This window comes from Syngnathus acus, chromosome 3 (genome assembly GCF_901709675.1).
Source record: "Syngnathus acus chromosome 3, fSynAcu1.2, whole genome shotgun sequence".
NCBI lineage: Eukaryota > Metazoa > Chordata > Actinopteri > Syngnathiformes > Syngnathidae > Syngnathus > Syngnathus acus.
Genome location: NC_051089.1, coordinates 958,992 through 970,883, shown reverse-complemented (window position 1 = coordinate 970,883; position 11,892 = coordinate 958,992). Strand labels below are relative to the sequence as shown.

The 11,892-nt window shown below is 43.8% G+C and overlaps 3 protein-coding genes across 5 annotated transcripts; 2 read left to right on the top strand and 1 right to left on the bottom strand.

Moving 5' to 3' along the window:
* Positions 1-445: 445 nt before the first annotated feature.
* LOC119120258 (gastrula zinc finger protein XlCGF57.1-like) lies at positions 446-2,427 on the bottom strand. Its single transcript, XM_037247005.1, has 2 exons — positions 2,020-2,427; positions 446-1,858 (listed from the first exon to the last, which is right to left on the bottom strand). The coding sequence occupies exons 1-2, from the start codon at positions 2,141-2,143 to the stop codon at positions 537-539; spliced, it is 1,446 nt and encodes a 481-aa protein (XP_037102900.1). The 5' UTR covers positions 2,144-2,427; the 3' UTR covers positions 446-536.
* Positions 2,428-3,326: 899 nt separating this feature from the next.
* On the top strand, positions 3,327-5,711 carry LOC119120254 (gastrula zinc finger protein XlCGF57.1-like). Its single transcript, XM_037247002.1, has 2 exons — positions 3,327-3,778; positions 4,173-5,711. The coding sequence occupies exons 1-2, from the start codon at positions 3,637-3,639 to the stop codon at positions 5,615-5,617; spliced, it is 1,587 nt and encodes a 528-aa protein (XP_037102897.1). The 5' UTR covers positions 3,327-3,636; the 3' UTR covers positions 5,618-5,711.
* A 951-nt stretch (positions 5,712-6,662) lies between these two features.
* On the top strand, positions 6,663-11,580 carry LOC119120251 (adhesion G-protein coupled receptor G5-like). Of its 3 annotated transcripts, XM_037246994.1 has the most exons (14): positions 6,663-6,818; positions 6,897-7,113; positions 7,564-7,663; positions 7,927-8,068; positions 8,136-8,255; positions 9,071-9,187; positions 9,262-9,307; positions 9,434-9,528; positions 9,681-9,796; positions 10,242-10,507; positions 10,788-10,884; positions 10,949-11,078; positions 11,205-11,361; positions 11,439-11,580. In XM_037246994.1, exons 2-14 carry the CDS (start codon positions 6,921-6,923, stop codon positions 11,525-11,527), a joined length of 1,668 nt encoding a protein of 555 aa, XP_037102889.1. In that variant the 5' UTR covers positions 6,663-6,818; positions 6,897-6,920; the 3' UTR covers positions 11,528-11,580. The 3 variants fall into 3 exon arrangements, with proteins under 3 accessions (XP_037102889.1, XP_037102887.1, XP_037102888.1); XM_037246992.1 differs by having other exon boundaries at positions 6,664-7,113; XM_037246993.1 differs by having other exon boundaries at positions 6,667-7,113; positions 7,588-7,663.
* Positions 11,581-11,892: the final 312 nt, after the last annotated feature.

The following is an 11,892-nucleotide window of genomic DNA, read 5'->3' as shown; positions in this document are numbered from 1 at the left end:
TTACATCGTTAATTTTTTTTCTCCGTGGCATTTTACACCCGCCATTAGCATTTGAACTTGCTTTGCCACATGTGCTGTCTCTTTTTTTCCTCTAATTTCATGGCAGCTCAATTAGATGTTTCAAAATCCCCAGTGGTGCCAAATGATCTTAACTAATCATGGTAAATAACACATTGATAAGACTAGTCAGATATTTTATCAACAATACCGTATTTTCCAGACTATAAGTCGCACCGGCTATAAAATGCATCATAAAGAAGAAAAAGACATACATATAAGTTGGTCGCGTTTTTGGGGGAAATGTATCTGATAAACTCCAACACCACAAACAGACATGTCATCTTGAAAGGCAATTTCAAATAAAAATAGAATAGGCAACAACAGGCTGAACGGTAGACTAGATACAATTAAATGCATGTATTTTAATTAAGACCAACGAGTTTTGGAGTGTACTAACGTATTCTTTTTAATAACGTCACCCAAAAGAGCCATATCTGGCTCGCGAGCCATAGATTCCCGACGCCCGATCTGGAATGTCATTTGTTGCTCTTCTTACTAGCACACTTGTGTTTGTTCAGCTGATAATTAAAACTGAAGCGTTCATCACACACACTGCAACCAAATGGTTTCTCACCAGTGTGTGTTCTCATGTGTTTATTCAAGCCAGAACGATCAATGAAAGTTAATGTGCAGACTGAGCACACAAAAGGTTTCTCACCGGTGTGTGTCCTCGAGTGTGTTTTTAAGTTTCTCTTCTCAGCAAATCCTTTACCGCAAACTGAACAGGCAAAAGGTTTTTCCCCAGTGTGTGTTCTCGTGTGTGTTCTTAAATGTCCCTTGTCAGAAAATCTTTGACCGCAAATTTCGCAGGCAAAAGGTTTCTCTCCAGTGTGTGTTCTTGTGTGCCTAATCAAGCTTCCCTTTTCTGTGAATCTTTTATCACAAACTAAGCAAGAGAAGGGTTTCTCTCCTGTGTGAATTCGCATGTGAGTTGTTAAATGAATCTTTTGAGTTACTCGGAGACCGCAGACTGAGCAGGCAAAAAATTTCTCCCCGGTGTGTGTCCTTGCATGTGTCATTAAATGTCCCTTTTGACTGAATCCTTTACCGCAAACTGAGCAGACAAAAGGTTTCTCGCCGGTGTGGTTTCTTAGGTGATTTGTTAAACCTACCTTTACACAGAATCTTTCATTACAAATTGAGCACGCAAAAGGCTTTTCTCCTGTGTGTGTTCTTGTGTGCCTGATCAAACTTCCCTTTTCAGCAAATTTCTTCCCACAAACAGAGCAGGGGAAAGGTTTATCTCCTGTGTGTGTTCTTGTGTGTACTCTTACATGTCCCTTTTCAGAGAAAGTTTTACCACAAACTGAGCAGGCAAAAGGTTTCTCCCCAGTGTGTGTTCTTGCGTGTCCTATTAACTGTCCCTTTTGAGTGAATCTTTTACCGCAAACTGAGCAGGTAAAAGGTTTCTCACCAGTGTGTGTTCTGGTGTGTACTTTTAACAAATACTCTTTGGCAAACGTTTTGTCGCACTGAGAACATTTCAAGCGTTTGTCTTTGGTGTGACATGTCACGTCACCTTCAGCATTTTCATCAATATCAGCAACAGAAGAGTGGGACATGATGTCGTCACTATCCGATAGCGGTGCTAAGAGGCTCTCAGCCTGGGATACTCCACAGTGGGATTCGTCCTCCTCATCTTCACTCTTTACAATGACAGTCAACGGAAACCTGCTAATATCATCGTCGAGCTCTTCCTCTTTGATGTGACCGGGTTCTTGCTCCTCTTCCTCTTTATATCGAGGTGTCTCAGGCTGCTGCTGCTGCAGCACAGGTTGAAGATTTTCTTCACTGGTATCTGAAGAACACAAGAAAAAAAGACACGCTTTGGTACCGGCAAAAATGTTGACGTGTTCAGAAGTGCGTGCCGCCACGGAAAAACAATCTTTGTGGACACGTTTGAAGTGACCCTTTTTCTGCTCGTAATAACAAGGAAGCACTTGTCACAAGTGAACCAACCTGCTCCATGTTCACCTTGAGGCTTCTGGAAAACAGCCTCCAGCAGTTGACGTTGTGGCTCTTTATCCTTCTTTGTTCCACAAAGTCCCTCGTCATATTCTTCTTTCACACTTATTGCCCACATCTTCACTCGACCATCACACACTTGGCTCTTTAGCAATGTGCTAGCGACTAGCGTGCTATAATAAGCTAAGTTAGCCGGAGAAGCATCGACGTGGACGATTCGAAAGCTTAATGAGTGCTTTTTTGTCCTCCAGTAAAGTAGTAACGAACGACCAGCGTCAGGAATTTATTACGTTTGTACAAATTGCGAAAGACTTATTCAACGAAGCGCGAGTCGAGCCTTATTTGTTTTAGCTCAGCGATGTTCTTTTGATGACGCTCTATGCCTTGCTCCGCCCACTACAGACGTAATGGCTTTCCCATTGGATGACGCGCGTCAATGTCCTGTTCTCATTGGTGGGTTTTTAAAGAGTCAGGATTGATCCGTTCTCTCTTCTCTGCGAGCCTTCCTGAGATAAATGTGTGTTCAATTTTGAGAAGTCTCAAAGAACATTCCAGATATTCACAAGTACTAGATAGGAAAACACTGTTTGGAGATTCGTAGTTTAATTCGGGATCACATGGATTGACCCTCAACAGCTTACAAATGACTTCATTGACCGTAGCTCGTCTCACTCATCTGATGGCATGGAGAATATATTTTTATTCCAGAAACTGAAAGTGTGCTGTTTTTGTGTGTGTTTTCAAAGCACCACTTTTACTGAAGCTTTTGCTACAAACTGAGCATGAATACTTTTTCGCCCCATGTGTTTACTCAGTCCTGAACGAGCATTGAAAGATGACGTGCACAAAGAACAGGAAAAAGTTTTTTTTTTTTACCTGTAGGTATTCTCATGTGTATTGTTGAATCTGCCTTTGCAGAGAATCTCTTATCACAAAATTCACAGGGAAAAGGTTTCTCTCCGGTGCGTGTACTTAGATTTGCCTTTGTTGAGAGTCCCTTTTTAAAAACCGAGCAAGTAAAAGAGTTTTCTCCGGTGTGATTCTTCAAACTGATCTTTTGAGTGAGTCCAAACACCGTGCACGTGTACTGTTTCTCCCCAGTATGCGTTCTAGCGTGTGCTATTAAATATCCCTGTACTAAACGTGGCACACACAAATCCGACTTCAGGGGCCCACCAAAGTGAAGGACATTGGGATCGAGCCACCCGTCACCGAGCTAAGCGTCGATTCTCCAGTTCAGAAGATGGTGCTGATGCAGCAAAAGTTGCTGGACAACTGCCGAATAAAAGACGAAGAAGAAGCAGAAGCGTTGAACGTCTGACGTCACTCAGACAGACCTTCGAAGCGTGCTTGAGAAACTATAGTTCCAGAATCCGTACTGAATTTATTAAAGCTGCAACACTGCAACTTCATCATTACCGACTGCAGCAAACTTTTCTTACCAACTCGTCTCCGGATAAATTCGTCTTGGCTCATCTGGAAGTTTTTTCACGCGAGTTTAGCTTAGCTTTGTATAGCTTAGCCTAGCCAAGGAGCCGCTAACAAAGAGACGCGCTTGTTGGCATCGCTGACCAGAGATCAAGCGTGAGTGTGAATTGTTGTGAGTATCGTATGAAAATGTGCGCAAAAAGCGTGAAAGAGGAGTATAAGGCGAACATTTGCGGACCACCAAAAGAGGACCACGGGGGACTACGTCTACTACTCGACGCTATTTTCAAGTTGCATCAAGACGAGGTGTTTCACAACAGAGCAGGTTTGTTCACTTCTCACTTGTTAAGTAACAAGTGTAGATTGGGAACATTCAATTAAATCCTCACGTCTTGCTCCATATTCTACCTTTGAAAGATTCGGTTTTCCTCCTTGTATTGTCAAAGCAACAAAGACAACATGATGCAACAAAGGGCACACAGACCCCGAACTGAAGACCTGCTGAACTGAGAGGCCTGGTTCCGAGGTCCGGCTTCAACCAAAGTGTTGAACAAATCATTTCAATTTCTGGCAAATAAGTCTTCGCCTTCATTTTTAATGTTAAACAGCGCCACCGTGATTCCCAAACCGTGTAATTATACATTTTCCTACACGTGGCATGAGAATTGAGCAAAGCTGGACTTTACCAAACCGTGTTTTGTCTTCTTGTGTCCTTGCAGACAATAGTGAAGCCCATCCTAAGCAGCAGGAGCACGACAAGGTGCAGGAGACGGACATCACAAACTCTCCGTTGACTGTCATAACGATTGAAAATGATGAAGATGGCGAAGGTGATGGAGAGTGTCGCGAAGGCTCACAAGCACACGACGTCTCGGCTCCACTATCAGACAGTGACGCTACAACGTCACCCTCTGCTGAGACCGATGACGACGATGATGATGATGAACACTCCGAAGGTGACAAAAACACTGGCAAAAAACATGTGAAATGTTCTCAGTGTGACAAAACCTTTTGCAACAAGTCTTCGTTAACAAGACACACAAGAATACACACGGGAGAAAAACCTTTTCTCTGCTCAATTTGCGGTAAAAGATTCTCCATCAAGGGACATTTAATTACGCACAACAGAACCCACACTGGGGAGAAACCTTTTTCCTGTTCAGTTTGTGATAAACGATTCTCAACTAAGGGACAGGTAAGAACGCACACAAGAACACACACTGGGGAGAAAAGTTTTGCCTGCACAGTTTGTGGTTTGAGAGTGAATCAAAAGATTCACTTAATAACCCACATGAGAACCCATACAGGGGAGAAGCCTTTTACCTGTTCAGTTTGTGATAAAAGATTCTCTGTCAAGGGAAGCTTAATTAGGCACACAAGAACACACACTGGTGAGAAACCTTTTGCATGCTCAGTCTGCACTGCACGATTTGGTGACCATTCAGCCTTGGTTCATCACATGAAAACACACACCAGGGAGAGACATTTTGCCTGCTCAGTGTGTGGTCTTTCATTCACTCAAAAGATAAGTTTAACAGATCACATGAGTACTCACAATGGACATAAACCTTTTGCCTGTTCGGTTTGCGACAAAAGATTTCCTAGAAAGGGAGATTTGAGAATACACACGAGAATACACACGGGGGAAAAACCTTTTAAATGTGCAGAATGTGGTCTTGGATTCACACAGAAAATTAGTTTAACAAATCACATGAGAACACACACTGGAGAAAAACCCTTTCCCTGCTCAATCTGTGGGAAAGGATTGTCTACCAAGGATCATTTGAAATTGCACACAAGAACCCACACTGGAGAGAAACCTTTTGCATGTTCAGTTTGTGGCAAACGATTCTCTGTGAAGGGACAATTGCGAACACACATGAGAACGCACACCGGGGAGAAACCTTATGCCTGCTCACTCTGTACCTCAACATTCAGCGACCGTTCAGGATTGAATCATCACTTGAGAAGACACACAGGGGAGAAGCAGTTTTTATGCTCCGTTTGTGACAAGCGATTTGTTCTAAAAGGAGCTTTGACATCACACATGAAAAAGCACACTGGGGAGAAACCATTTAGTTGCAGTGTGTGCGATAAACAATTCCCCCATAGGTATCAGCTTAAGAAACACAAGTGTGCTGGTGAGAAGAACCGCAGTCAGTGAAGCTAAAAAAAAAAGTGCCTGGGAACCAACTTTTTGTGGCAAGCTGTAAACGCATACCATATATGTGATCTGAAATTAAATTCCTGAAACTGAACGTGTTCGGTGTCTCTTGTGGGAGGGGGCTTTGCAGCTTTCTAAAGGTTTAAAAACAAGTCAAACGAGAGAGAGAGAGAGAGAGAGAGAGAGAGAGAGAGAGAGAGAGAGAGAGAGAGAGAGAGAGAGAGAGAGAGAGAGAGAGAGAGAGAGAGAGAGAGAGAGAGAGAGAGAGAGAGAGAGAGAGAGAGAGAGAGAGAGAGAGACGCAAACAGCCCTGCAATACTTCTCGAGGCTTCATGAAATCAGCGTCCACTAGTCGACGTTGTCGCTCCTTTTATTTTGTTTGACAAAGTTCCCCCTCGTTCTCTTTTTTTTTTCTCACACTTTTTCCACTCATCACACGATAATCACAAAACTTGACGCACACACTTGCTATGTGTTTAGCTACATGTCGCTAACTAGTTCGAGAAGCTTTTCGGATGTGGGGAGTCCGGAAGAAAAAAGTCCAACAGTTGTTTGGGAGTTGTGTTGTTGTTGGTTTTTTTTTAAACCCTTGGCGCTTACAAATGACGTCATATGACAGCAACCTAACGTAACTCGGCACGAAACGCGAGTTAGGTAACAGCAAGTGCTCTCGTATGGATGGGTTCTTAGTTAGGAAAATCAAAGTACACATTAGACAAGCGGCCTTAGGTTTCAGCTAAATGCAATCATTATTATTAACGGACAACATCTAACTTTACTGAATGTAATCTTTGCTTTCTGCATTTATGACCAAAAGAAATCGGTCACACTTTATTTTTCCCTTGTGTGTTCTTTATACATGTAGTTTGAAATGTGTTGTGTAAAAAAAGCTACAGTATCTATCTTTTTTATTGTTCTTAATTTTTATTTTGTGTTGACTTTTGTTTATATATATATATATATTTATACATTTTTTTTTAAAAGATACAGTGTATTTGTTACATGAAAGAAAAAAAAAGGTCTCAATAGGGATCACATGAAAACGTAAAGATGGCATGTGAGCTCATATGAGGTTTTTGGGTATTGCTGTTTGTCTGTAGCCACTTCCTCTTTGGTTGCCGCAACGTCATTTGCATTATTTTTTTCTTCCCATTTCTAATGCGATTGTCCTCTTGTCTGGATCTCAGGATTCGCTTTGGAGGTCAGAAAGATCTCATTTGAGGCCTGCGGACTATGGAACATGACGATTTCAATGTTCACCTTTGATTTTATGATGCAGTCTTCATGCTCTTCAGTTGTCAGGATGAAGTGGTGGCTCCTTGTTTGGCTGCTGCCGCTTTTGGCGCGTTGTGATGGAGATCCTCAGAACAGTAAAGATACGGTTAGAGGGGACAATCCGAATCCAAGTGATGGCCGGGATGAGAAGGAGGCTTTGGAAACATATTGTGACAATGAAGACATATACCAAAGCTGCAAGGTTTCTGGCCCCAAAAGAGGTAAGTGATTTTTTTTGGTCCATGTTTGAACACACTTTGTACTGTATACTCAGAGTGGGTCAAATGTTATGTGGTGCCTTGAATGAATCCTTGAAAAAGAAGATACCTACAAATAGGTGAGTTTTTAGCAATAGTCAGGAACTGCAAAAGCAGGAACTGCAGCATCAGTATACCAAAATGGGGTTTTAAGGCAGGCTTAGGGTTTCAAAAGTGTTAACAAACAAACATGGATGAAATTTCCAGTCCAAGATTGTAGCCTCTGGATTTGTGGTTAGGGTTTCATATCATGGTTTCGAGACACTTAGCGTTGTTTTTGTTTTTAAGTTTACTATTATGATCATAAGACAAACATTAGGAGTTGTTTCAAATGCAGTTTTAAAGGCAGAAGTGGTTTAGAAAAAAAAAAAAAGCATAACACAACACACCCTGTGTTGCATTTGTATTCCCAAGTTACACAGCAAACGTTTTCAACAGGTTTAGCGGATGCTGAATGTTGCATGGCGCAAGTCAACACAATCCTGGGCGGCAGAAAACCCAACATTGACTTTGAGTGAGTATGTTTTCAGTATACAGTTCCAATCATTTTCTTCTTGCCCTTTAGTCTGCTCTCCGATTAAAAAAAAAAAAAACCCCAAAAAAAACCTGTTGCCGTTTTGAAATAACTTTTTTTTGGGGGACAATTACTAATCTGTTGCCTTGTCATGGCTTGAGAAGTAACTATAGAAAATCATGGTCTGTATAATTCCCTAGCCAAATATTTACATAAAAGCACGAGGAATGGCAAAAGCGGATGATTTTGTTCTTTGTGTGAAGAGCAATTGAGCGTCTGGAACAGTCGCTGGAGCAGATTGAGGTGAAAGAGACCACGTCCATAAGCGTGGGTCAGCTGGTCGCCCTCCTGCTCAAACCCGGAAGACGCCGCGCCGCCCTGCACATCTCTGCTAGCGACAACCATGTAAGCATTCGCCTTGTAACGAGCTGGGCTCGACTGACAACGCTCTTGGTTGGGGTCTTTATTGCAGGCCGTAGCGGGCGCGGCCATCAATAACGGCAGAGTCAACATCCGGCTGCCCGGAGACGTCCTGTCCAGCTTGAGCGACACCATGTTATTCTGCATGGTCACCTGGCCTCGATCCATATGGGTACACAATTTCACAATTTCAAAGTCAAGGGAAATAGTTTTGTAGGCTTCATCACCATTTTCCTTATAGAAAATGATTTCAAGTAAGCAATTTGTCCATTTAATGTTCGAGTTGTACTTTGACTTAAATTCAAGAGTGGAATCAGGACTTCTACTTGAATCAGCTTTTTTTTCTTTCTTTTTAACAGCAGTACCTCCAAATTAGATACATATATTTTGATACATCCGTACGGAGCAGATTTGAAATCACTGGTGGTTGTGCCTCAGGAGTACACAGTTGGTTTGCGGTCACACACGCACGCACGCACAGCATAAGAAAAAAAAACCAAATCTTTCGCAAGAGGAAGAGATGTCGGTGATTGTTTCAAATGCAGTAGCAGTTTGAAAAGTGCAATTGAAAAACAAATATAGCCTCAAAGGGAACTAAAACACAACATAAAAGCGATACATTCTTTCATCTTCAACCACGTTGAAATTTTTTTCAATACTTTACGAGGATATAAAAAGTCTGCACACCCCTGTTCAAATGTCAGTTCTTTTGCGATCAAAATCTTCCAAACTTTTTCTATCATTAAAGTGATTTGGAATATTAATGAACTGTGGAAAAAGAGAGGAAGTAAAAACAAGTGGTTGCACAAGTGTGCACACCCCCTTACAACTCTGGCTATGTTCAGTTACCCAATCACATTCAAAGTCAAAGCAGCACACACTCTAATGAACTGTTCTGGGTCCAAATGTTTCATCAAATAAATCGAGCATTTCAACAGGGGTGCGTTCAAAAGAATTCAAACCAATGTTTGTTGTCCACCGTTGCAGAACGTCACCTCAGAGGAACTCTACCAGAACAGGCTGCTCGGCTTGAGTGTGCGCGGAAAAAACATTTCAGGACTCCGGGAGCGAGTGAACATCACCGTCAATATGGTTACTGTCAACGTAAGTCGACAGTGGATGAAAATGCACATGGACAGCGTACATACATGCGTAATGGACGCAAATGTGGTCAACAGGAAACGCAAAGCCCCAGATGCGTCTTCTTGAATTTCTCTAGCAAATGTGAGTAGCACCGCCTATTGAATATGAAAGGACAGGATGTAATATCTGAGTGTGGCATCTAACCCTACTTGAGGAAATGGTCCTTTTGACACGTGAGCAAGTTTCCATCCGTTTGTGTCGAAGCAGCATTCAGCAGCAGCGGCTGTTTGACCATCTGGGAACCCGGGCAGAGTGACGTGACCTGCTCCTGCGACCACCTGACCTACTTTGGCATCCTCTTGGTCAGACATTCAGAACCGTCAAAGTAGACAAAACACATCATCCCTTGTTGCGCTGAGAGCTGCTGACCTTTCCCTGGCTTCCGACCAACTCAAATGCCTTGACTTCATTCTATTCCATCGACATGCCCTGAAAGCTGTTTTTCCCATCGCAGGTGTCCGCTCCCCTCTCGGACACCGACGAGGCGGTGCTGACGTACCTCTCTGTGATTGGCTGCAGCCTCTCTCTCGTCGCCCTGGTCATCACGCTGCTGCTCTTTGTCGTCAAAGGGTTGGTGTTGAGGAGATGCAACTTTAGATTATCACTTTCGTCTTGCAGAATCACAACGTGCCTCTGGAAAGTATATTGTTTTCCCCAAATAAATCTTCATCTCAGCAACATGAAAGGTCGTTCAAAAATATGCAAATCTAATCTTATATAAATGTAGCACTTTTATCTTAAAAAGTCCAACTTGAATCTCCTAAATGTTTTTTTTCAAACAGTTTGCAACTTTCAGAAAACGGACTCTTCTCTGCCCAGAATTTCATTTGATGATACTTTACCTAGCAGTTTATAGCTTTTCCTGCCCCCCCCCCCCCCCCCTTAATAATAAAAAACACCCAAATGAAAACTATCACTGCTTAACTATTTTTTAAAATATCAAATTCATAGTTGACTAGATAGATTTTATTTTGCCTAAATGATTGCCTCATACAGAGACGTTTGCGTGTGACAGGAAGCTCCGCGAGGACGTGTCGATGAAGGTGCACGCCAACCTGGCCGTGGCGCTGATCCTGCTCAACGCGCACTTCCTGTCCAGCCGCGCGGCGGCTTTGTCGTCCGACTCGACGTGCTTTTACATGGCCCTGGCGCTGCACTACTCCCTGCTGGCCACCTTCAGCTGGATGGCGCTAGAGAGCTTCCACCTCTACCTGCTCCTCGTGCGCGTCTTCAACATCTACATCCGCAGATACATGCTCAAGCTCGGCCTGGCCGGATGGAGTGAGTCCATGCGGATCTTATCCGCCCCCCCCCCCCCAAAGCAAACGATTTCATGTTTATACTTTTAAGAAAGCAGTTGTACATTTTTATCAACACGTCATACCGAATATAAGTTGGGCCAGTCAACAAAATGCATCAAACAGAAGTCGTCATAGCAACCAATGTCATTAGTTTGCTGCTCCATCTCACAGAAATCATTTTTAAGCAAGAACAAAGTTCAGTTTTATGAAAGCAACTGTTCCAGTTGACTCGACTTGCCCGTCCTTTCCTTGGCCCGTAGGTCTCCCCGCCGCCATCGTGACCGTGGCGGTCTTCACGGAGCCCGGCGCTTACGGGCGCGTGGCCCTGGACAGCGCCGATCCCAACAGCACTCAAATGTAAGTGACCGGAATTTGCAACTCGGCGTTGAGCTGACGGTCGGGTGGTGCGGCGTGCGCGCAGATGCTACCTGCGGGAGAGCGCGCTGAAGATGGCGAGCACGCTGGGCGTGTTCGCCGTCGTGTTTGCCTTCAATCTCGTCATGTTGCTGGTGACCGTCCAACGTTTGATTGGCTTCCCGCACAGGAAACGGGTACGCACAAATTCGTGTAAATTGTAATCAATTTTGTGTCATGAGGACGTTTCACTACTGTTATTCTCGAGAATCGATTCAATCATCAAAAAAGACGCATGGTGTGTTTGTGCACTGCGGCCGCAGTTCGGGCAGGGCGAGCGGGGGCGAGCCAAGCAGAACATCAGCACGCTGCTGGGAGTCAGCACTTTGCTGGGCATCACCTGGGGCCTGGTCTTCTTCTCCTTTGGCCACCTGAGCACGGTGGGCCAATACCTCTTCTGCATCCTCAACTCGCTGCAAGGTGAGCAAGCAAACATTGACGGCGTCCTCCTCGCTGGGCCTCCGTCGGCTCTTCACGTCTGGTCCTCCTCCCGGCAGGTTTCTTCATCTTCTTGTGGTTCGTCCTGTCTTGGAGAAAGTCAGGACCCTCGACGGCCAGCAGTAAAACGCCAAGCTCCAGCAGCTAAGCCGTCAGAGACCCTCCATGACGAATAAATCCTATTCTTGCTCTTTTTAAAATAATGTCTGCCTGTTTTGTTGACGTCCAGTAATTCTTGCTTAATGTAGAGGAGGGGGGGGGGGCGTTCTCTACTCTTCCCCTCAATTTAATAAAAAGGTCAAATCTGATTCGCTCAAACGTCATGGAAACGGTTCAATCGGAAGAGCTAGGCCACATGCGCCATCTCGACGTAAATGCGTAGTGACGTCATTGAAAATGTCAGCGTCCTGTCAGAACTCGCCTCAGAGCTCGCCTGCGATGGGAGAACTTGTTTTCAACAATTCGGAATTTGGTTTTAATCAAGCTGTTGCTTGAATAAAAACGATCACAACG

Coding starts and splice junctions, on each gene's coding strand:
- LOC119120251 (XM_037246992.1), top strand. CDS start 6,858: ATGACGATTTCAATGTTCACCTTTGATTTTATGATGCAGTCTTCATGC. Junction 7,664..7,926: donor AAACCCAACATTGACTTTGA/GTGAGTATGTTT, acceptor CTTTGTGTGAAG/AGCAATTGAGCGTCTGGAAC. Junction 9,308..9,433: donor CTTGAATTTCTCTAGCAAAT/GTGAGTAGCACC, acceptor GTGTCGAAGCAG/CATTCAGCAGCAGCGGCTGT.
- LOC119120258 (XM_037247005.1), bottom strand. CDS start 2,143: ATGTGGGCAATAAGTGTGAAAGAAGAATATGACGAGGGACTTTGTGGA. Junction 1,859..2,019: donor TCAAGGTGAACATGGAGCAG/GTTGGTTCACTT, acceptor TGTGTTCTTCAG/ATACCAGTGAAGAAAATCTT.
- LOC119120254 (XM_037247002.1), top strand. CDS start 3,637: ATGAAAATGTGCGCAAAAAGCGTGAAAGAGGAGTATAAGGCGAACATT. Junction 3,779..4,172: donor GGTGTTTCACAACAGAGCAG/GTTTGTTCACTT, acceptor GTGTCCTTGCAG/ACAATAGTGAAGCCCATCCT.